At 52.5% G+C, this 24,294-nt stretch overlaps 1 protein-coding gene and 1 pseudogene across 1 annotated transcript; one reads left to right on the forward strand and one right to left on the reverse strand.

Moving 5' to 3' along the window:
• Positions 1-687: 687 nt before the first annotated feature.
• Positions 688-15,400, reverse strand: LOC125345186 (annotated as a pseudogene).
• A 6,213-nt stretch (positions 15,401-21,613) lies between these two features.
• Positions 21,614-24,091, forward strand: Pde6h (phosphodiesterase 6H). The gene is made up of 3 exons (XM_048337405.1): positions 21,614-21,825; positions 22,617-22,657; positions 23,825-24,091. Exons 1-3 carry the CDS (start codon positions 21,692-21,694, stop codon positions 23,899-23,901), a joined length of 252 nt encoding a protein of 83 aa, XP_048193362.1. The 5' UTR covers positions 21,614-21,691; the 3' UTR covers positions 23,902-24,091.
• The last annotated feature ends 203 nt before the right edge of the window (positions 24,092-24,294 follow it).

Here is a 24,294-nt window from a genome sequence, read left to right on the forward strand (position 1 = left end):
GTGTGTGAAACCATAAAGCACCAATGAAAGAAATGGAGTACTATAAAAGCAAGAAGAAGAAAACGCTGCACAAGGTCAAAATATTACATTAGGTCTTGTTTTTTCCCCCATACTGTGTTCTGAACACTTACTGCCCAGGGTACTTAGCTTAGTCTGTGGACACATTCTAACCCCCGTGTCTGATCCAAGCTCTCCCCCCCCCAAGGAAATGCCTAAGAAAGGGACCCCTTTGGGCGCCATCTTTGTTGAAGGGAGGAAAGGAGGGTCTCAGTCAGGACATACGATCGTTGCTTTATCGTTGCTTTATTCTCAGTTCTCCTGTTGGTGTTTACAATGTTCCCCCCCCCCCACCACACACACAAAAGAAGTGTCTCTATGGGGGTGGGGGGGGGAGAGGGAGAGGAGGGGTGTGCCAAGAATTCACGGGGCCAGAGACAAGCCCAGAACACTTCTGGTGAGCGATGGGAACCCCAAGGTGAAGGAGGAACAAATGAGGGGGGTGGGGGTCTGGATGATTTTTCTAGCCTCTACTCGCTTGGAGGAAAGTAAAAGAGGGGGCCCATGGGGAATGAGATGGAGAATGAAGGACGAGCTAGCGGTAACTTGGGGTTCGGAGGAAGTGGGCGGGGTCAACGACGGATGGGCCAGGGGGCGCCGGAGATGGGGAGGGGGAGAGGGGGGCGATCCAGCAGGCGTCATAGGAAGGGAGGGTATGGCTACAACGGGCAGATGAGCTCAATCCTCCGTCGGTTCTCTCCTTCACTCATTCCATTCCTTCCTGATGGATAGGTTCCAGTCCCAGGTGAGGTGGTCCTGCTTGTCATCGTCCGTGAAGAAGGACTTGTTGTGGTAGGTGCCCCGCGCCAGCAGGCCCTTGGGGGCCTCCTCGGGGGAGTCAGGAACTCGTACTCCTCGGCCGAGGCCCGTAGCTGCCCACCATGAACGTGGCCTTGTCCACTACAAGGGAAGGAAAACCCCCCCCGTGAGGGCGAAGAGGCTAATGGAGGAGCCGGGCACCGTGGCTCCCGCCTGTCATCCCAGCTGCTCAGGAGGCTGAGATCTGAGGATCGAGGTTCAAAGCCAGCCTGGGGTAGTAGGAAAGTCCTGTGAGACTCTTCTCTCCAATCCACTACTCAGAAAAAAGGCTGGGAAGTGGAGCTGTGGCTCAAGTGGTAGAGCACCAGCCTTGAGCAGAGAGACACTCAGGGACAGCATCCCAGGCCCTGAGTTCAAACCCCAGGACTGGCGCACACACACACACACACACACACACACACACACACACACACACACACACAGTGACTGTGGCAGCCGAGGGTGATATCAGTGCCTCCATTTACCCTTTCATCCCTGTGCGGTAGGTGTGTTGAACGTACTTCAGACCGACACAATATCCCTGTTCACCTGCAAGTAGAAAGGACCCAGGTATTTGAGAGGGAAAGCAAGTCTTCCATTCTCCACCTGTCGCCCGCCGACCCTGCCGGTGAACTGTCTCTGCAGAGGGGAGAACGAATGAGTCCATCCGAGCCGCCATTTTGTGCGGTGGTGAGCCAGAAACCGGGACAGGAGATCTCTCATGTCATGGAGGGTGCGGAGGGGATGGGGGAGACGCGGATCGAGATGTATCGTCCTCACCAACTGGCAGGGTGAATTGAAACTGCCTCTGATGTTGGGGAAGGTGGCCTAGTGGTAGAGCGCTTGCCTGGCATGCAGGAAGCCCTGGGTTCGATCCCTTGGTACCACAGACACAGAAAAAGCCAGAAGTGGCGTTGTGATAGTGCGCTAGCCTTGAGCAAAAAGCTTAAGGATGGAGCCCAGGCCCTGAGTTCAAGCCCCAGGATTGGCAAAAAAGAAAAAGGGGAACCCCCTTTGTACTACTAAAGATAACCAAATAGATGTATAATAAAATATTAAGTGATAGTATAAAAAGGGGAAGAAACCCTAAAACCCTAATATTCTTCACCCTATTTATTTCTCTTCCTCAGAGTCCATCGCAAACTTGCTTTCCTTAGCACCACCCAGCCCCAACCCTGTCATTGTTACAGGAAAGGTTATACAAATACCAATGGGAACTATGATGTCAACAGACAGAAAACCATCACCTCTGGAGTGAGCCATGGAAGTGTGTGAAAAACAACAACACGGAGAAAGCCAGTCACGGAAAGCCGGGTCTGAGAGCCGGTGGTGGCTGCCCCTGTGAACTGAGATTGGAGTCTCCAGGCAAGGCATTGGGAGATACCCAGAGTCCTCCTTTGTCGTAAATAATGCGTGCCATTCCCTTGCATCCGGTTGGTTCCCCCTGGGTGTCTGACCTGTGGTCTGGGATATTTGCTACTTTCCCCAAGACTTTCAAAGAATATCCATTAAAAGCAAGAATAAAAATAGGGACAGCCCGGCCATTACCAGTTTTTCTCCACCATGACTCATTTTACCTGAGCTGTCTGCCATTTCCTACGCTGCCCACTCTTGTCAACACACACAAATGAAGTCGGACGTTGAGTCACGGCTCGAGGACTTGGCCGACTCTCCAGCAATATGGAGAAATGAGACGGCTCCAGGGTAACCTCCCCGACAACCATGACGCCCTTCGAGTGTCGAGCGCCATGCTCAGATCAATCTACTGGTGAGTCCTTTTGTCCCGTTGCATGGGGGTAGTGGCAGAGCAGGGAAAATTCTAGGCTGTGACTTGTGGTAAAAAGCAGGCAAAAGCAGCTAGGACAGAAATGGCTTTGTGGTAGAAACTGGGATCAAATTGAAGCCCGATCATTTCCACCTCCCATCTCCCGGCTGGAGCGCAACGAAATACCGAAAATCCATGCTGCTTCCTCTAAGCCCTAAGCGGGGTCTCGGCCCGGCTAGGAGATGTGACTAGAGGAGATACAGAAATAGGAATGGGACCCGGTGGTGGCTCACGCCTCTCATCCCAGCTACTCAGGAGGCTGAGATCCGAGGATCCAGGTTCAAAGCCAGTGTGGGCAGGAAAGTCTGTGAGCCTCTTATCTCCAATAAACTACTCAGAAAAAAGAAATAATAAAAGCTGGAGGTGGCAAGTGTAGTGCACCAGCCTTGAGCACCAAGAGGCTCAGGAACAGAGAGCCTAGGCCCTGAATTCAAGCCCCAGGAGTGGCGACGAAAGAAAAGAGAAAAAAAAAAATAGGAAGGGGCTGGGATCATGGCTCAGGCTGTAAGAGAATTTAAGCCCAAGTAAGACCTAAATAAAAGAAATAGGTAATAGCAGCCGGGCACGATGAGGACTTGATGATAAGAGTCTAGTGCTTGAACGTTGCTCCTCCGCTGAGTATTTGTTAGACACACACTCGGGATGGGCAAAGGGAAGGTGCGAATAGTTACGGCAATGGGGGGAGGGGGGAACACCTGTTAGGGGGTGTGGGAGGAAGGCGGGCGGCGAGGACGGAGTCACAAATGGAGATTTTCCTGTGGCCCTTGGTGGAGAGACACCGGGAGAGGGTTGCATCGCTTTTCCATGACTTTCTAGAATGATCTAGATGCTGCTTCTCATAGTGTCTCCAAGCTGGCATGGTATTTTATGTGGGTACACACAGAGGGTCTTTCTCCTGCAAGGAGAGCAGTGCCTCCCCACTTCTGGGATGTGATTCTGACCACCAGGGACCCCAACTTTGGAAACTGGTGGTTCATTGGAGATGAGAGTCTCATGGACTTTCCTGCCCAGGGCTGGCTTTGAACCGTGGTCCTCCGATCTCAGCCTCCTGAGAGGCTGGGATGACAGGCGTGAGCCACCGGTGCCCGGCCTAGATTCACCTTCTAATGGGTGACATTGGCCAAGAAGCACGGGGTTGATACACGGTTCCTTCGTACAACTACTTAAAGATAATCGCAACCTATGGATTATTTTTAAAAAAAGAGATTCACTTTCTAGAATGAGCAGGCGCAAACGCCGAAGGGTTAGGCGGACTTCCAACCCCTTTCTGCGTAGGTTTGGGCATCAGGCCGCCCCCAGCGCCACCACACCAGGTGCTCTAGTAATAAACAAATCGGACAGGAAACCAAGGGACCCCAAGTTCAGCGCCAGTGGAAGGAGTCAACACGCAGGGCTGGTTCTGCGGCCTGCCCGCGTGCGGTGCAGCAAGTCGGTCCGCTCATCTTGAATCATTTCCTGCAGCCGCGGGGGGGGGGGGGGAGGGCAGGCCAGTGTGCAAACACAGGGGTCAAGATGGGCTCTTCCTGTGGGGCTCAGAGCCCCGGGAATGCGGCCAACCCCCCTGGGGGGGGAGGAGAGACAGCCAAGACAAACACACCTCCAAGTACATGTCCCTGCGGCTGCTGGTGGGGACAGAGGCCTCTCTTCTCCGCGATTTCCCTCCTGAGCTCTTATTTATTTACTTACTTAGTTCCTTCTTTTTTTTTTTTTTTTGATTTGTGTTACCTGTAAGGAGTTGTGCGGGGGGGGGGGGGGGGCTCTACAGACCCTAACAATTGATAAGTGCAAAGCATCTTGAGTGACATCACTCCATCTCTCCCGCCCCTCCCCCTCCCCTCAAGTGAGGGGGGGCGGTTTCCATGTTCACGTACTGAATATTATCCATGCATTCATCCACCTTTCCTGGCTCCCTCCCGCCCTTAGGCCTGATGACTAGCTATCAGTTTATTGCTTTTATCTATATAATTATTATACATAATATGTCATATAACATGTTAATATGACATTGATATAGACTGTATTACATATTACATAATTACATAACATGTTATAAATAATATATTATGTGATACATATTGTGCAGCATATAATGAAATATTATAATGTATAATCATATATTATATGATTGTCTATTATATACTATTATGTATGATAATAATTATCATGTAGTTATACAACGGGGCTACGGTTCTCAATTTACTTCTTAATTTTTTTTTCTTTCTTTCTTGATCGCCTACTCTACTACTTGGATTGCAACCGCCTGGTTATTTAGCAATGACTGTTATCCCCAGCATTTATGTCTCCATTGAGCAATGAAAGCTGAGGTTCATCTGGTCTCTTCTTTCTCTCTCTCTCTCTTTCTCTCTTTCTTCCCTCTTTTCTCTCTTTCTTTCTTTTTCCTATCAATTGATTCACTTCCTTCCTTGTTCACACACACACACGCACACACACACACATTCACTAGATAGCTAACCTTCCCGACATTTTAGGTGAAATACTGGATGGGGACAAAAGGGGCGAATGCATAATTTCCCCTTGCGTCAACGTGTTGCAAAAGGAAGAAATGTCACCAACGGAACCGCGGACGGCGGCTGAGCGGCCCGGTGTAGGGGTTCGGGGAGGGGCCCATGGCAGCCACTGGGCTAATGGCAGGTGGACCCGAGTCCCAGAGCTGGGGGGGGGAGGGGAAACGCCACAGCGAGGGAGGACTTAATCCAAGCCCGGGAAGGCACTGGGTACGAGGTACTCACTTTGAAGCAAATTTTCACCCTGTACTCGATGCCTTCCTTGAGCACAAAGATCTGCTTTTTCAGCTCTTGAAGATCTCCTGTGAAAAGTGAGATTGGGGAAGCGTTTACTCTCCTCAGAAGCTGGTTCTAGAAGGAGATGAAGGAAGGTCTTGGCTGGGCCTCTCTTTATCTCAGTTCAAAGAGTGTGTGAGATTAGCACACACACACACACACACAGAGCACATGAATACATACATACACACCACATCACACACAAGATACACGGCCCGAGTTTGACCATAGTGTTATATGTACAACCTTTATTTTACTATAAAGGTTAGGAGGACAAATCTTTGCTAATCACCAATAATAACTTTAAAAATAGCCTTAACCAATGTAGATCCTACAAGATGAAGAAGAAGGTGGAGGCAGGGGTAGAGGGAAGAGATGGGTGAAGGATGGAAGGGCGGGGGGGTGGGGACCCTGGATCAAAAGGCATTGTGTTCATGGAGTTTTCTTTGTTCAATGGCAGCTCCTTTGGACAACTACTTAAATACAATACTACTACTACTACTACTGCTACTACTAATAATAGGATCAACTGAGTGACCTTTTTACCCTCTCTATGGAACATTTATTTACACGCACCTAGGACAAGAATCTCAAGGAAGGAAAGGAAATACAGGTAAGCTACCGAGATGGGTCAGCAGGTGATATGTTCAAGCTCTGGACATTTAAATGAATATTCTAAATACATACTCCTTTTAGTTTCGTTGTCCTGGGGCTTCGTGCGTGCTAAGTAGGTGAGCCCAAATACTCATTTTTGTTCTGACTTTCTTCTATTTGCATCTGCACGATTGTATTAATTTTCCCTAAGGACAATTGCTTAAGTGACCAATATGTATATATATACACACACACACACACACATATAGAGAGAGAGACACACACACACACACACCATTTTTAGGCATTAACAAGCAGGATCTGTCCCTCAATACTGTCCCTAAGTAATCTTGTATAATGTGGCACGTGTGTGTGTGTGTGTGTGTGGTGTGTGTGTTGCACAGTTCTGGGTCTCCGCCTTATTTCACAGATGAGCTGCTCTTATCTGGGATTCAGGTCAGAAACTTTCTCAGGACAGAAAACCAAATTTGGATGTTTTTTGGGTTCCCCCCCCCCGCCCCCAGCTAAGCAAGGGTGAGTCAGAGGCCGATGCTTTCTCTTAGGATCAGTAGAACCTTCTAGCAGCTTTCCTTCGCTTTATCTCCTCAGGCTGACAGCTGCCTCTGCTCCGGGTTACACAATTTCCTCCCTGGAGAAGAGGCCTGAGACCCGAGGGAGGGGGAGGGGGAGAGACAGAGAGAGAGAGAGAGAGAGAGAGAGAGAGAGAGATTCTAGACTGCGGGGGGGGGGGGGCTGTGGCTGGGTGCGCGTGCACGCGTGTGCACAGGTGTGCAAGCCCCAGTGATTGCGGCTGAGCAGGAAGTGTCTCCTCAGCCTCACGCCTCTCTCTCTCTCTCTCTCTCTCTCTCTCTCTCTCTCTCTCTCTCTCTCTCTCTCTCTCGGCAGAGAAAACCCATATAGGGTCACAGAGCCCAGGGCTTCCTCCCTGCCGGGCTCTCCTTCTAGAATCATCTTTCGCTTCTGCTTTGCTTCATTTTAATTTTATTTTTTCAATTCGACAGCATCCTCCTCATCACGATCATTTTAATCTGCCTTCCAAATCTCTCCCTACCGTCTCCAAAACTCATCTTGGGACTCTCCTCGCCGTGAGTCACAAGAAGGGAGAGGGGAGGGGGTTTTCGGTTACGTTTATCCTAGGGAGAAACAGAGATGGAAGCGTGAATCATGGGTTTTTGTCTGGTTTGTCGGTTGTGGGGCTTGAACAACCAACCGGGCGCTGTCCCTGAGCTCTCTCTCGCGCAAGGCCGTCACTTCGAGCCACAGCTCCACTTCTGTGTTTCCTGGTGGTTCATTGGAGATGAAGAGTCTCAGGGACTTTCCTGCCCGGGGCTTGGCTTTGAACCGGGGTCCTCCGATCTCAGCCTCCTGAGTAGCTGGGATGACAGGCGGGAGCCACCGGCGCCCGGCTTGAGTCATGTTTAACGGCCGGCATCGTTTCGGGGAGCTGGGCGTGGCTTTTCACCCACCTCAGCTATGCTTGCGTAAGAATAGATACATTTTTTCTGTAGAGCTGAAGACGGCAGAAAGAACACAACTCCAGGGCTGGGAAGGTGACCTAGCGGTAGAGCGCTCGCCTAGCATGCAGGAAGCCCTGGGTTCGATTCCTCAGCACCATATATATAGAAAAGGCCGGAAGCGGTGCTGTGGCTCAAGGGGTAGAGTGCTAGCCTTGAGCAAAAAGAAGCCAGGGACAGTGCTCAGGCCCTGAGTTCAAGGCCCAGGACTGGGGTGGGGGTGGGGGGTGGGAATTACAACTCCAGAAACCTACAGCATGCTTCGCACTCGCGTTGCGATCTCTCTTGCAGGAATAGTAAAGATTAAAAAATAATAATAAAGGGGCTGGGGAATATAGCCTAGTGGCAAGAGTGCCTGCCTTGGATACACGAGGCCCTAGGTTCGATTCCCCAGCACCACATATACAGAAAACGGCCAGAAGCGGCGCTGTGGCTCAAGTGGCAGAGTGCTAGCCTTGAGCGGGAAGAAGCCAGGGACAGTGCTCAGGCCCTGAGTCCAAGCCCAGGACTGGCCCCCCCCCAAAAAAATAATAATAATAAAGTGGGACTCGGCTCGGTGCTCCCCCCCCTCCGCGGGGCCCCCCACTTACCAGTCAGATCCATGGTGATGGGGCCCGGCGCGCTGTCACACACCAGGCTGAGCTGGGTCACGATCACGTTCGGCACCGTGGGGTCTGCGGGATTCAAGGAGAATGTGAGCACCAGAGAGAGAGAGAGACACGCACACGTGTGTCCAGCTGGACTCGGAGGTCCTCCTGGAGCCCAGCCTGGCTGTGCCCCACCACAGGCCAGTGACACCCCAGATTCCACAGTCTCACCCCACATCCACGCAGCGGCTGCACCGCGGTTACGTGCACCTGCGGGCCTTGTCCCATCCCCAGTGCGAGGGAAGGAGAGAGAGAGAGAGAGAGAGAGAGAGAGAGGAAGAGGAGAAGGGAAGAGAAGAGGGTGACAGTGGACAGATGGGAAGAGGAGAGGAGAAGGAAGACAAGATGGCGGCAATGGGCAGAGGGGAGAGGGAGGGAGAGGAGGGAAGATGGCAGCCGGGTGGGCTTGGACCCCCACCTGCGACCAGGGGCGGGTCCCCCAGCAGGGTCTTCTTGTACTTGGTGAGGCTCTCGTCGTCCTTGTCCATCTCCTGCAGCTCCTTCAGGGACTTCTGGGGCGGGGGCTTGTAGTTGAGCTTGCTGTCCAGCTCATCGTCGCCCTCCTCCAGCTGTGGCTCCGGATCCTTCTCCGTCATCTCGAGCTACGAGAGACAGATGTGCAGGGGATGGGGGGGGGGTCATCTCCTTGGATGGGAACAGCGACCTCTGCGGTCATCAGACATCTCCCTCTAGCTCAACCTCCTCGGGCTTCGTGACAGCAGAATGTCACCCACGCCTGGTTCACGCGTGTCATCCCAGCACGAGGCTGAGACGTGAGGATCATCGGTTCGAAGCCAGCCCCGGGCAGGAAAGTCTCTGAGACTCTTCTCTCCAATAAACCACCAGGAAACCGGAAGTGGAGCTGTGGCTCACAGCGCTAGGGCGCCAGCCTTGAGTGAAAGAGCTCAGGGACGGCACCTGGGACCTCAAGTTCAAACCCCATGGCCAACAACAACGAGAAGAATCCATCACAGTACTTTCTCCAACCAGCCTGGGTTTCTCCTCACAAGCCACGAGTGCCTCCGAGTCATCGAATGAAACTTGCAAGACAGACAGACAGACAGACGGCAACGTGTCAGCCAGACACCAGAGAGAGACAACACGGCACACACACAATCCCAAACCATGGGTGAACAGTCGCCCACCAGCAGTGGTTACAGAAACAACCGCCTGGCCTGGCATTTGCACAACCCCAGCGGAGGTGCTGTCTACAGACAGCGAAAGAGAATGGAGAACGGTGCCAAGCCAGAGACACAGGAGTCCCAGCTCTGGCTAATTTCCCACCAATGGATTCATTAGGTTCTCCGTCTGACACGCCACAAAGCGGCAACGGATTCTTCAATTCCTCTACATAAAATGATAAATACCATTTTCTTTGGTAGGTGCCAGTCCTCGGACTTGAACTTACAACCCAGAAGCTGTCCCTGTCTGAGTTTTGGTGTTTTGTTTTTTTTTTTCTTCTCAAGATGAGAGTTCTACCCCTTGAGCCACAGCTCCACTTCTGGCTTTTGTTTTGGGGTGGTTAATTGGCGTGAAGACGCTAATCGTGGGGGGCTGGCCTTGAACCTCGATCCTCAGATCTCAGCCTCCTGAGGAGACAGGATTGCAAGCGTGAGCCACCGGTACCCGGCTACCAGTTTAACAGTCTTCCCTCTTTCCCTCATGAGATACTCCAGCTTTCTAGGGTTCTATGCTCTAAGTTACTCTAAGGCCCCTCGTGGATGGGCCTGGGGTATATTGTTGTTGTTATTATTATTATTATTATTTTGTCTGAGACTGGGACTCAAACTCAAATCTGACGTTTCTGCGCAATGCCTGGCGCTCTACCACCCGAACCTTGCCCCCATCCCCTAGTATTATTTTTAACCATCACCTGCATCTCCATGTCTTGTGTTCACACAGGGAAGGACAACCTGGTCAAAGTACCCACAGGTTCAAGACCCAGGGCTTGCAGAGAGCTTTCCATCACTCTAGTGCATGGTAAAGGACACCACACACACACACACACACACACACACACACACACCCCAAACCCCAAACTCTACCACCCACCCAGAGAGTTCAGAGAATGTCCTCTTCGCTGGGGACTTCCTACCCCAGGGCTGGTAGCAACCCGAGTTAGGAAGGTATTTGTGCAAGAGATTCTTTTCCTGGTTTTTCAATGCCTGTGGGCGAAACCTGCATTCGTCCAAAGTGACCCATCTCCAAGGGAATATCCATCCTCTCCCCTCTCCAAGCTAGAAAGTTTCCCAAGAGTCAAGTCGGTTCTGTTCAAAATCATCTGTAAGTTGGTTTTTTGTTTTTTTTTTTTTTAATTTTTGGTCAGTTGTGGGACTTGAACTCAGGGCCCGAGCGCTGTCCCTGAGTTCTTTGGCGTAAGGCTAGCGCTCTATCACTTTGAGGGACAGCTCCACTTCTGGTTTTCTGGTGGATCATGGGCGATCAGAGTCTCACGGACTTTCCGGCCCCGACTGACTTTGAACCGCGATCCTCAGATCTCAGCCTCCAGAGTAGCTGGAAGGACAGGTGTGGGCTGCCCGGCTCATTTGTGGTTTTGGAGTTTCAAGGTGGCAATCATCAACCATGGAGAGGGGAAGGGAAAGACTGGAAATGATGCCCAGAGCAATTTCCACAGGAGAGGAGCAGAGGAAGGAAAGACGAAAAAGAAGGTTTGCCTCTGTACATCAGAGGTAAATCCTATTTCACCCGGTCTGAAAGCAACCTGTCAGGGCTCCATTTCTCTTTCAGAGCCCGGAGCAAACTGGGTGGTCCCTGTTGCTAGGGCAACCGTGGCCTCAGCCTCAGAGACTTCACTGAAGCAGCGCACCCTAGTCGCTAGGGCCTGGTGGGGAAAACAGAATGAGTCAGCCCAGCTCCAACCCCCAAAAGGCCAGCAGGGGAAAATGACGGAACCTTCTGGAAAAATCTAAAGAGGCCAGGGGTGTTGTGGGTCGATGAAGGTGCAGATGATACTGACCCACGGTGGTGGGGGGTGGGGGGGGGTGGGGAGGCGCACCTCCCTGAATAGAATAAAGAATCAAGCCAGAGGTCACACCACAGACTGCAGGCCGCAAGGCCGGGCCGGGGCGCTCTACTACTTGAGCCACAGCGGTTCAGTGGAGATCAGAGTCTCATAGACTTTCCTGCCCAGGCTGGCTTTGAACCGCGATCCTCAGATGTCAGCCTCCTGAGTAGCTGGGATGACAGCTCCCCAGCCATCCTGGAAATCTAATTAGGAGTTCAGCAGCTACACACACCCCAGTTGGCTTCCATGGCAGTTGTGGGGAAGGTTTCTGTGCAACTCCGACCTGGGTTTTGGGGTGCTGTAGGCATTGCTCAAATGCCCTGGGTCCCCATTTCGGGCTCTGCCAAGTGAAATTATGGTGGGGCCAGATTCCTGGGCCCCCCCGCCCCCCGCTGAAAGAACCTTGTGAAACCAGAGAAGAGGAACTGAAGATGGGGTGGCGGGAGCCCCGCCCCTCAGCAGAGAACACTCCGGGTTGTTTCATTTTTTTTCCTCATATTCCTCAGCCCTGCACCCACGGTTTCACCAAGAGCCGGGCCACCTTCCTTGTGGGTGAGTGAGGGGGGCTCGGTTATCCGCGCAGGAAAGTAACCCCCGAGGCAGAGATGGCCAGACCACAGGGCCTCCTGGCTCCATCACCCCTGGTCCCGGCTCCATCACCCATCACCCCCACCGCCTGCTCCCTCTCCAGCCACCTGCATTTCTTGCGGCTCTGGCTCCATCTTCTGCACTTCCTGCTGCTCTGAACCCATCATCCACCATCCACACTTCCTTCCCTTCCCTGGCTCTGGTCATCCACACTTCCTGCTCCTCTGGCTCCATCACTTGCACTTCCTGCTGCCTGAGCTCCATCACACATACTTCTTGCTGCCCCACCCCACTCTCCACATCCATCATGGCTCCATCTGGCTCCAGCATCTGCACTCCCTGGTGTCCCGAACCCCACCATCCACACTTCCTGCTCCACTGGCTCTATCACCCACACTTCCTGCTGTCCTGACCTCCATCACCTGCACTTCCTGCTGCATTGGCTCTACCATCCCCACTTCTTACTGTCTTGACCACCCCCCCAGTCATCCGTACTTCCTGCTATCCTGACCTCCATCACTTGCACTCCCTGCTCCATTGGCTCTATCACCCACACTTCCTGCTGCCCTGACCTCCATCATCTGCATTCCCTGCTCCATTGGCTCTGTCATCCGCACTTCCTACTGTGGTGACCACACCAGTCATCCACACCTCCTGCTGACCCAGCTCCAGCATCCACACTCCCTGCTGTCCTGACCTCCATCACCTGCACTTCCTGCTCCAATGGCTCTATCACCCGCACTTCCTGCTGTCGGGACCCCTGCCCCCGTCATCCCCACTTCCTGCTGCATTGGCTCTATCATCCGCACTTCTTACTGTCTTGACCCCCCCAGTCACCTGCACTTCCTGCCGTCCTGACCTCCATCACCTGCACGTCCTGCTCCATTGGCTCTATCAGCCACACTTCCTGCTGCCCTGCCCTCCATCATCTGCACTCCCTGCTCCATTGGCTCTGTCATCCGCACTTCCTACTGTGGTGACCCCACCAGTCATCCGCACCTCCTGCTGACCCAGCTCCAGCATCCACACTCCCTGCTGTCCTGACCCCCCCAGTCATCCTCACTTCCTGCTCCATTGGCTCTATCACCCACACTTCCTGCTGTCCTGACCTCCATCACCTGCACTCCCTGCTCCATTGGCTCTATCATCCCCACTTCTCACTGTCTTGACCCCCCCATCATCCGTACTTCCTGCTGTCCTGACCTGTCCTGACCTCCATCACCTGCACTCCCTGCTCCAATGGCTCTATCACCCGCACTTCCTGCTGCCGTGACCCCCACCCCCAGTCATCCGCACTTCCTGCTGTCCTGACCTCCATCACCTCCACTCCCTGCTCCAATGGCTCTATCACCCGCACTTCCTGCTGTCGTGACCCCCACCCCCAGTCATCCGCACGTCCTGCTCCATTGGCTCTATCATCCGCACTTCCTGCTGTCCTGACCTCCATCACCTGCACTCCCTGCTCCATTGGCTCTATCATCCCCACTTCTCACTGTCTTGACCCCCCCATCATCCGTACTTCCTGCTGTCCTGACCTGTCCTGACCTCCATCACCTGCACTCCCTGCTCCAATGGCTCTATCACCCGCACTTCCTGCTGCCGTGACCCCCACCCCCAGTCATCCGCACTTCCTGCTGTCCTGACCTCCATCACCTCCACTCCCTGCTCCAATGGCTCTATCACCCGCACTTCCTGCTGTCGTGACCCCCACCCCCAGTCATCCGCACGTCCTGCTCCATTGGCTCTATCATCCGCACTTCTTACTGTCTTGACCCCCCCCCCAGTCACCCGCACTTCCTGCCGTCCTGACCTCCATCACCTGCACGTCCTGCTCCATTGGCTCTATCATCCGCACTTCCTGCTGCCGTGACCCCCACCCCCAGTCACCCGCACTTCCGGCTGCCCTGGCTCCAGCACCCGCACTTCCCGCTGCCCGGAAGGCTCCGGGGGATGGCTGCTCACGCCACGCTCGCCTCAGGCTGCCCAGCCCTGCGACGCCGCCGCGGGCCCCACGCCCAGACGTGGGAGCTCAGGCTCCACTCACCTATCTGCCCGTGGAATCAACGTGCTGCGCGCGCAGCCCGCGCGGAACCTGGCTCAGACCCGCGCGTGCGCACTGCGAAGGAACCGGGCCTCGGGGGCCTCGTGGCTGGACCCGCATGCGCACTGCAGGGAAAGCCTGGCGCACCCGCATGCGCACTGAAAGGAGGCCTGGCGCACCCGCATGCGCACTGCAGGGAAAGCCTGGCGCACCCGCATGCGCACTGCAGGCAGGCCGCACCCGCATGCGCACTGCAGGCAGGCCGCACCCGCATGCGCACTGCAGGCAGGCCTGGTGTGCAGCCTCAGAGACCCCCCACAAATAAGCAAATACACAGAAAACGAATAAAAGTAAATCAGAAGAGAGGAAAACACTTTTAAGGTGCTATCTCAAGCAGACTTCCGCACCTGGGATAATGGGAAGGCTTCACTGGGCCCACTCAGAGTCTTCTAGAACCTGTCTTTTTCACCCAAGTACTCAGCTCTCTTCCCATTTGCTTTCAGTTTTCACTGAGGCAGGCGATGATGATTCTTGTTATTATTATTATTATTATTTGGGAAAAAAACAGTGAGCAGCTATTTTATTTTCTCTTTTGCCCACCCCACCACAGGAAGTGGGCACACCCTTGTTGCTGTTGTTGTTAAAGGTGGACACTGTGTCACCCGTGCTTAAATCACAGTGCATCCGCCATGCTCTCTCTCTCTCTCTCTCTCTCTCTCTCTCTCTCTCTCTCTCTCTCTCCTCTCTCTGATAGTTCATCTTGCCACCAGCCAGCGAGGGCGACACCCTGCAGTTCTCTTAGCCAATTCTTTCATGGGAATGGGTTGGGCCTTTTGACAGACCTGACAGCTCTGAACCATGTACTCTCTCTCTCTCTCTCTCTCTCTCTCTCTCTCTCTGTCTTCAGCCCGCTTCAAAACAGGAAACCACACCTCTGCACCCCAGCACACACCGCCACGGGCAGAGGTGTTCCACAATTCCATGTAGGTCTTGAGTCTCTCTCTGTGCCTCAGTTTGACCACATGGGAGCTCCAATCTTGCAGGGAAGCCCCACCAGGCCCAACCCCAGCACACATCTTTGCTTCAGACCTCTCTCTCTCTCTCTCTCTCTCTCTCTCTCTCTCTCTCTCTCTCTCTCTCTCTTTCACAGAGGCCTGAATCACAACACTTCTCCCTTCCCTCCTCCCCCAGATCAACGCTGCCATTCTCTGCCCAGCTTGCCCTTCCTTGCACAAGCATTCTAGCACCTTCTTTAGCCCTTCATCTTTAGGTCCAGCTGACAGAAGACTTGTTCCTCCAGCTCCCGGGAGGGTCATAGCCTAGGGCTGATTTTTTTCCCCCTCCTCCTTCTTCTTCTTCTTCTTTTTTTTTTTTTTTTTGCCTACTGTATAAGTCTCCCTTCCCCGGCTCCTTACACCCGGGCCCCCCACAATTGGACTCACATTCGCTGCTGTTTCTCTTGTGTCTGCTACTCCTCTGCCCTCCACCTCTCAGCTCCGACTCCTGAGAACTGGCAGTTAGAACAGGAAGGAAGTGTGTGAGGGGGGTGAAGAAAAAAATGTCTTCAACCCCGTCAAAGAGGAAACACGGGGCTATCTGAGATCCAGTTCCTGTACACGGCCTATCTCGCCATCAGTCAACTCTGAGCCACATTCTTGCCAGTGAATGGCCATGCGGAGCACGGAAAGGCGGACGATGGAAGGAGCCTAGCACGGTGCCTGCCATAAAAGGCAGCGCGGTATGTCTAACAACATCACCGGTGCTGCCGACACCACAGACACAAGTCACTCCCCGGGCTGAGCCGCCCCATTTCACTGGCCACTTCTGTCTCTAGGGGGGGTCGCTGCCCGCATGGCTGCCAGCCAGCTCGGCTGGACTCGAACTCGTGCCCCGATGAGAGATGGTTGGCTGTTTCATTGGTTATCGTTCCAAGCTGTGGCTTTATCAATCAAGGGTCATTTATGCTTGTTGTTGTTGGTTTCTAAATTTTTAATTGCGAGGATAAAGGTGATGGACAGAGGGGTGACAGTTCCCTAAGTCAGGTCATGAGTGCATTTCTTTTTGCACCGTGTCCCCCCTTCCCTCTCTCTTTCTCTCTCTCTTCCCCTCCCATCCTCACCCCCAGGTTGTCGAGTTCATTTTCCACATCGTGTCCAGTGAGGACCACGGCTGCCTTTGTTCACCCTGTGTCCCCCCATTTCTGTGCCTCCACCTCCCCCTCAAGACAGAGAAAGCAACAAATAAGACAAAGAGAAAAGAAAACAAAAGCAGCAAAAAATGAGGAGGGGGGTGGAACCCCACGAAACGCTCGTTTCCATTTTGTGGAGTTCATTCAATCCATACGATTGTATAAAGTCAGCGGTGCGTAAGCATGGTACCTTTGTGTTCCTCTCCTAAGAATATTGTGATTGTTGTTGTTGTTTCCCTCAGGTTAAACCAACAGACGAAGCTCGAACCCCGCTGCGGTTGAAACCTAAGTGTCCCACAGTCAAAGCCAGCTTTGTGAGTTCACGGTCTTCTAACGGCGCTCGCGATTTTTCCGCCCCACGTGGGAGAACATGGCTCGCAAGGTGGTTTCTCCGTGGGGGCAAATGGCGTCCTTTGAGCGAGTGGAGTTTTCTAGCAGGCAGGTCTGACTCACCCCACGCGTCAGTCCCGGGGCTGTGGTCGGCGGGAAATCTTCATCTCCACGCACAGCCCGTGTTCGGGGGCCATGTCAGTGAGCTTAGAACCCGGGATTCCTGCAAGGGTGCTTCCAAGACGCTGCCGAGCTCTCGCTTCGCCTGCCGGCGTTCTGGTGACTTCTGCGGAAAATATCCCATCTGTCGCTAAATGCAACCCAGATGGGAAAGTGAGAAAATCAATGAACCTCGACAGAGAACACCAAAAGGAAAACAGTGGTCGGACATGGTAACGCACGCCTGTAATCCCAGCCCCGGGCACGAGGAACACAGATTTGAAACGAATCCCCCCCTCCCCTCCCCTCACTTAAAAAAAAAACCCCAAATCGCTGAGCATTTGTGGCTGAAATCAGGAAGATCTTTTCCAAGTCAACTTGGGCAGAAAAATCTGCGAGACTGGTCTGGAGGCATGGTTCAAGCGGTAGAGCACCTGCCAAGAAAGAAAAATTGACCAAAAAAAACCACAAAAACAACTGCACATGAAAATCAGTATAAATCACTATTAAAAAAAATCCCAAACAGTTTCATTATTCTATGCATTTCAACATAATTACCAAAGAGATAGGCCTGGAAACAAAGTTATGTAATTTTATGTTGAATCAAAGCAGATTACGATTTACACAGAAGGTAGGATGTCTTAAGAGAGTCATATTTGCCATGTGTCTCTTTCTCCAAGGTACTGTTCTCTAAACAATGGTGGTCACATTCAAACATCCCGACGGGCCCAATATTCCATGTACGTTATGTAAAAACCGAACGATGAAACTTTGACGGGGCTCCTGGGAATGGGAGTGGAGGTAGGGGAAGAAGAATTGAAGAAAAGAAAAATGGACCAAGATGCCTTGTCCTCGTGACCCTAACTGGTGGAATTGCGACCTCTTTGCACAGCTACTTAATTCATTAAAAACAATGGTTATGAATCTCTGCTCTTCTGCAAACTCAAGATGGTAGCAAGGAGATGGAAAATTAAAAAAAAAAAAAACACACACACGTGTGCAGAATGCATGGATCAGAAAAAGAAGGGCTTGGTGATCGGAGACGCTAGGTTCATGGATTGCTTGTCAGTGTCCATTTCTCCTGTTGTATTCTCAGTGCTTGTCTTTTCATTTTTCTTTTGTTTTGTTTTGTGTTTTTTTTTTGGTCACAGACCAGGGCTTGAACTTGCTTTCTGATATTTACTTTTGCCCATGGGCTGGCACGCTTAGGAAAAGGCCCCCCTGAAATATATGTAGAAAAAAAGTATGAGTCTCGCTGACTTTCCTACCCGGGCTGGCTTTGAACTGTGATCCTCAGATCTCAGCCTCCTGAGTAGCTGGTATGATGGGTGTGCCCAGCCAGAATACATTTCTTAAGAAACTTGGTTAATGCAATAATAATAATAATAATAATATTTCCAGAGACAAACCCCATCTTCTAGCTTGCTACAGTATTTGTTGCTTGGGAAATGGCTCTAATTTTGGTAAAGACCTTGCATCTAAGCCGCCCTTAAGCTGGTTGGCTGTTTGTGTAATCTGCTTGGGGCTTCAGGTTAAGAGTCTTTGCCCGGCTCAGGGGGTTAAATTCATGTCCTTTCTCTGTAATCTTGGCAGCTTGCAATCCCTCTGACAAGTGGTACTTCGGGGGGGTGGGGGTTAACCCTGTCATCACAGGGTGAGCATAGAAATGACCGGAAAGGTGCCTCTGGCTCTCGTGTCTGCTTGACTGCAGCCCAGGGAAAGGTAACAAGTTGTCTGGAAGCAATCACTCCATTGCCCTGTGATAAATTTACCCCCAGATTTGCCCTCACGCCTGACGCCTGAGATCCGATGTCTCCCACGGCGTACACACAACAGTGTCCAGGGAGGAATACTATGCAGCCCTCAACATCACTATCCGCAGGGTCGAGGTTCCCCGCAGAGCTCAGGACGATCCATCTCACTCTCAACTCTCCAGTTATCCAGACAGACTCCCGGGAGAATTAGGCCTCTGCGTGTGTGATGTGCGTGTGCATGTGTGTGTGTGATTGCACAACAGTTGTGTGTGATTGCACAACAGTTGTGTGTCTGTCATAAGGGGGAGGAATTGGGGTGGGGGGGTGGTAGCAAGGACTCAGACAGTACTAGAGGAGCACAGAATGTCGGATCACAAACGGAAGAACAAGACTCCTTCGCTGTTCGTGAACTCGGCGTTTCTTTATGGACCACAGAGGACCCGGCCCGGGGTTCTATGAGGGCATCCAGCAATCAGAAAGAAAGCCCCTAAGCCGGCTCCTCGTGGCCTCCTCTTACCCCGTCTTCCTCTCGCTCCTGAGCCTGTGGGATTACAGGAAGATAAAATCCGGGGGTGCAAGCCTTGGGGCTGACCCAGGGGGAGGCAAGTGGCTCGTGTGCTAGAAACTCCCTGAGCAGTTCCCAACTTGCACGGTGAGTTTGGGCAGGACACTATCCCAAGGGAAGCCAGAAAGGGTGGGCCAGGCAGGGAGGGGTACACAGAGAACTGGAAGAACATTCTGGAACGTGTCAGGCCTGGCCTGGGGATGGGAGACGGGCGAGGAGATGAAGGAACCTCTCTCTCTCTCTCTTCCAAACCAAGCCGGGGAGCGGGCAGGCTCTTTCCAAGGTCACTGGGAAACCTGATTAGTGAATTTGTTCAGGTGCAACTTCAGGGGGGCCCCTCTCTTCTGGGAAGGCCGGGTGGCCGGGGGGGGGGGGTGGGGGGCGGGAGGGGACTGGGAACCAGCTGACCGCAGGGCAAAGCGTGCTTTGTGCCCCGGAGGAGAGGAAAGCACGGATGGGAAGGGAAGGTTTGGAGAAGGTGTGACCTTGGGGCAGCAAGGTCATTTCACCACTGTGTGCTTCTGAGGTGACCCGTGTTTGCTTGGGCCATGTTTGATGGCAGGGCGTGGGTTGGTTTGTTTATTTGGGGGATGACTTGGCTCGGCTTATTTACTTGGGGGATGACTTGGCTCTCAACGTCGCTTTGATTCTCTCTGCCCCAGAGAGACCCCGGGCGTCATTCCATCAGAAGAAAGAAAGAAAGAAAAAAAAATACCAATGCTTCTGGCTCCCGCTACCTCCTTTCTCTGTCCACCCCCAAATGGCGTTGCCCTCGCCGCCTGCCTCGCTCCTTCATGGGAAGCGTGGTTCAGGCGGTGGAGCGCCAGCCAAGGAGCAAAAGCATCCTACAGCAGACTCAGGAAAAAAAAGTCAAGTGAAATCTTAGCCGGAAGAAGGCAGCTGGGGGGAGAGGGAGGGGGGAGGAGATGCATGGGAAAGCCAGTTCTGAAACTTCCCTTCAGGTAGGACGTGTGCTTAAACCTTGCTGCCGTGGGGCTCAGGAGACTTGAACCCCAGTCCCCCCATAGGAAATGGTGTCTTCTCACTGTGCCTCAGTGGTCCTCAAACATCGCATCGGCCACAGGGGAAAAAATCTTTGGCAGCCCACAGGAATCGAGGGACAGGACATGTTTGGAACAAACACCGTGGGATTCTCTCTGCGGGCTGAAATCAAGTCAGACACCGAGTCCGGCATCCTGAGCTGTATGGAGTCGTTTTTTTTGCCGTGGCTGTTGTTTTTGGTCCGTGGTAGGACTTGAACTCAGGGCCTGGGCGCTGTCCCTGAGCTTCTTCCACTCAAGGCTGGCGCTCTACCACTTTGAGCCACAGCGCCACTTCCGGTTTTTAGGTGCTTTACTGACGATAAGAGTCTCAAGGACTTTCCTGCTTGGGCTGGCTTTGAACCCAGATCCTCAGGTCTCAGCCACCTGAGTAGCTGGGAAGACAGGCGTGAGCCACCAGTGCCCTGGGTTAACACTTGATGTTTTTCTTTTCGACACCGGGCCGTGCACAAGCGATCGGGCTCCGTAACAGGAAGAAGTGGGTGCTTCTGGTGTCTTACTCCTCTGGCAGAATTGAGGAGTCTGAACATTGGACCCAAAACACCCTGGCTTGCCCCACCGTGAGGCAGAGCCGGACGTGTCTCCCGTGGGCTGCCCAACCCCGGGGCGTATGGCTGTCTGGGGCTACTTTCCCTCCGATCCAACACCTCCAAGCCACCCCAGGGGTCAGGGGGCAGAGGCGCCAGCCATATTTGTTGACAAGGCTGGGAAAGGCCCATCAAAAGAGCTGCGTTCCGTGTTCCGGAGAGCTGGCGACGTCTTCCCGTGGCAAAGCTCGGCCAAGCGCCTCCGTGGGACCGAGAGGAACGGTCACCAGGCCAGGATCCCATGACCCAAGGTGGACCATAGTCACAGGATGAGTGACTGGAGGTCTTCAAGCATCCAGAAAGTTCCTGAGACTCACAGCTCCAGTGAACCATTGAAAAGCTGGAATCAGAGCTCCAGTGGCCTTAAGCCCAAGGCCTGGGACAGTGCCCAGGGACCTGAGTTCAAGCCCCAGGACTGCCCCAATCTGTCTCTCTATGGAACTTCCCGATGATCCAGCGGACCCATGTCAGTGGAATTTACCCAACAGATTGCAAAACCAGGATACAATAAAAACACCTGCTTACTCGTGCTTACCCATGCTGTCCCTAACAGCCGGGTCACAGAAACAGCGCAGATTCACCACGACGGAGGAACGGACCAAGAAAACACGATGCATACGTGCGCGTCTTTATTATGTGTACCGAACACGATTCCAAGACATATGTATACATACGTATTAAACACGTAAACATACATACGTATCTCCATAGCGATAGTCATTCATCTATTCACATACATGCAGGTCTTTATTGCATACATATATGAATTTTATTCATCCATTTAGAAGAAGAATGTTATTTGCAGGAAAATAAGAAGGACTTGGAACATAAAGATCATATTTGAGTGATAAAAGTTAGGCTCAGAGAGAGAGAGACAGAGAGAGAGAGAGAGAGAGAGAGAGAGAGAGAGAGAGAGAGAGAGAGAGAGAGAGAGGAGGTCCCTTGTTTCTTTCCTATGTGGAAATTCAACCCCAAACACATACATATAATGAAAATCCTCAGCCTCTTGAGTAAGATTCTCCCCTGGTTTAGAGCGAAAGCCTCAGAACCAGTGAACCGGGAATCTAGAAGGTTCTTCCCTTTTCTTCTTCCCTCACAGGGGCTCGGCGAACAGCAGCCGGCCGGACACCTTCAGAATGAGCGAGAACACGACGCTGACCCCTCCGGCACCCAGCCAGGGCCCCACGACCCCGCGCAAGGGGCCCCCCAAATTCAAGCAGAGGCAGACCCGCCAATTCAAGAGCAAGCCCCCTAAGAAAGGGGTCAAAGGGTAAGGCCGAGGAGGAAGAAGAGAGCTCCCGTGTATTAGGAATCATTGTTCTTTGGGTTGGAGAACGCCTGGCTCAGAACACTGAACAGGTTTAAGAAAACAAAAACAACTTGCCTTCACCCCCATCTTCCACCTTGGTCTCTAATTTGGTTTGTATGTTTGTTGCCAGTCCTGGGACTTGAACTCAGGGCCCGGGCGCTGTCCCTGAGCTTCTTTTTGTTCAAGGCTGGCGCTCCACCACTTGAGCCACAGCGCCACTTCCGGCTTTTTCTATATATGTGGTGCTGAGGAATCGAACCCAGGGCCTCATGTATATGAGGCAAGCGCTCTTGCCACTAGGCCATGTTCCCAGCCCTCTAATTTGGTTTTTGTCTCTCGGATGCCCGGTCTGTGGTCAGACGTAACACCTTCCGGTCACCTTTGACCCGGCCACCCAGGTTTCCTTGGTGTCAGCCTCCTGACTAGCAAGGATTTTAGGTCACTGACGCCCAGATTGTAGGGCTAAAATCTCTAAAAGGAGGTCCGCCATCTCTCACCCCAAATATGCTCACTCTTGCCTGGGTGACATTTTCTTTTGTTTTGTTTTGTTTTGTTTTCTTGTTCCAGTTCAACACAGAAGGTGTGCTGGATGAACACACACACACACACACACACACACGCACACGTGCACACTTCTTTCTTGAGTCAAGAAATCCAGGCTCCTTTTGCCTTGGACGTCTGTGCATGTCTGTATTGATTTCTGCATTTCCTTGCTTCTGTATGGGTTCATTCGCTTTTTTGTTCACCCACAGATTTGGAGATGACATCCCTGGAATGGAGGGGCTGGGCACAGGTAAGAGACCGCCCCCCCCCATTTCCCTCCACCTCCATGAACCCCTGGAGTTTAATCCTCATAGACACTCAGGCTACCATGAAAATGGTAGACAATGGAAAGACGATTCCACCCTTTGAAGACACAGAAAAGGACTGGGTGCTGAATTTACCTGCCTAAGTGAGTGTCCACATGCTAACTCTCCCCCCACCCCCCCCCAAAAAAAAGAAATGAGGGGGTGAGGGTGGACCCACAGTTTCATGCTGATGCGTAGACTCTACTTTCTGCCCATACTTCTCCACGCGTGATCAAAACCCTGGCGACTGGAACCTCGGTATCTGAAGCCGGCAGGAGGCTCCAGGTCCTTTGTTACCCCCAAGCCGCCATTCCACAGTCTGGTCTCCCTTATTGCCTTATCCCCGGTCCTAATGGGTTCCCACAATTCTCATTTTTAACCCTTGGGCTGAGGAGAATTGATTCTGCTTGCTGTTCTCCTCTTCCTGGTTCAGTATTACAGAATAGGGGTGAGGGGACCCAGGGATCTGTAACCCCATCTCCCCCAGAAAGAACGGCTGGATGAAATCATTTATTTATTGTTTTACTGGTCCTGGGGCTTGAACTCAGGGCCCGGGCACTGTCCCAGGCTTACCTTTTGTTCAAGGCTGGGCCCCTCTACTACTTAAGCCACAGCTCCACTTATGGCTTATTTATTTATTTATTATTATTTTTATTTTTTTTGGCCAGTCCTGGGCCTTGGACTCAGGGCCTGAGCACCGTCCCTGGCTTCTTTTTGCTCAAGGCTAGCACTCTGCCACCTGAGCCACAGCGCCACTTGTGGCCGTTTTCTGTATATGTGGTGCTGGGGAATCGAACCCAGGGCCTCATGTATACGAGGCAAGCGCTCTTGCCACTAGGCCATATCCCCAGCCCTCACTTATGGCTTATTTATTTATTCATTTGTTTTTGGTGGTTCATTGAAGAAAAGAGTCTCACAGACGTTCCTGGCCCAGGCTGGCTTTTCCACCCATGATCTTCAGATCTCAGCCTCCTGAGTTGCTGGAATGGCAGGCGTGAGCTACGGCACCCGGTCAGGGAGTCTTTGGGGGGCAGACGTGTCTCTGCTCTGCTGGAGGGGCAGTTAGTTCACACAGTGGCGCTCTCTCTCTCTCTCTCTCTCTCTCCTCACAGACATCACCGTGATTTGTCCCTGGGAAGCCTTTAGCCACCTGGAGTTGCACGAGCTTGCTCAGTTTGGCATCATTTAAAGCCCTAGGGCTGCTGCGACCTTCCAGCACTTTCTGTCCCAGCACCTGCCAGATGTTGGAAATCCACGGCCTGAAGGCATGTCCTTTGTCCGATGGGGTCCTTGTCTGTCCCTCCCTAGCGAGAACTCCTTTAGTGTCAGAATCTGTCTCTCAGTATAGCCCGGCTTGGCTATACTGGGACATCAAACCATTCCTTTTCTTCTCAGCGGGCTGGAAGACATAATATATGAACAGTCTCTCCATTCTGTCTGTGTCTAAGTTCTTCAAATCTCTACAAAAGCATTCATTGTGATTGACAAGACTTTTTTTGGGGGGGGGGTGGTGCCAATCCTGGGACTTGAACTCAAGGCCTGGGCGCTGTCCCTGAGCTTTTGTGCTCAATCTGGCGCTCTA

Source organism: Perognathus longimembris, unplaced genomic scaffold, assembly GCF_023159225.1.
Source record: "Perognathus longimembris pacificus isolate PPM17 unplaced genomic scaffold, ASM2315922v1 HiC_scaffold_5382, whole genome shotgun sequence".
Lineage (NCBI taxonomy): Eukaryota > Metazoa > Chordata > Mammalia > Rodentia > Heteromyidae > Perognathus > Perognathus longimembris.

What these genes read in the sequence shown, in the direction of transcription:
- Pde6h (XM_048337405.1), top strand. Translation starts at nt 21,692, where the DNA reads ATGAGCGAGAACACGACGCTGACCCCTCCGGCACCCAGCCAGGGCCCC. An exon ending in CCTAAGAAAGGGGTCAAAGG is followed by an intron (nt 21,826 to 22,616) that starts GTAAGGCCGAGG and finishes GTTCACCCACAG; the next exon opens with ATTTGGAGATGACATCCCTG. An exon ending in AATGGAGGGGCTGGGCACAG is followed by an intron (nt 22,658 to 23,824) that starts GTAAGAGACCGC and finishes CTCTCCTCACAG; the next exon opens with ACATCACCGTGATTTGTCCC.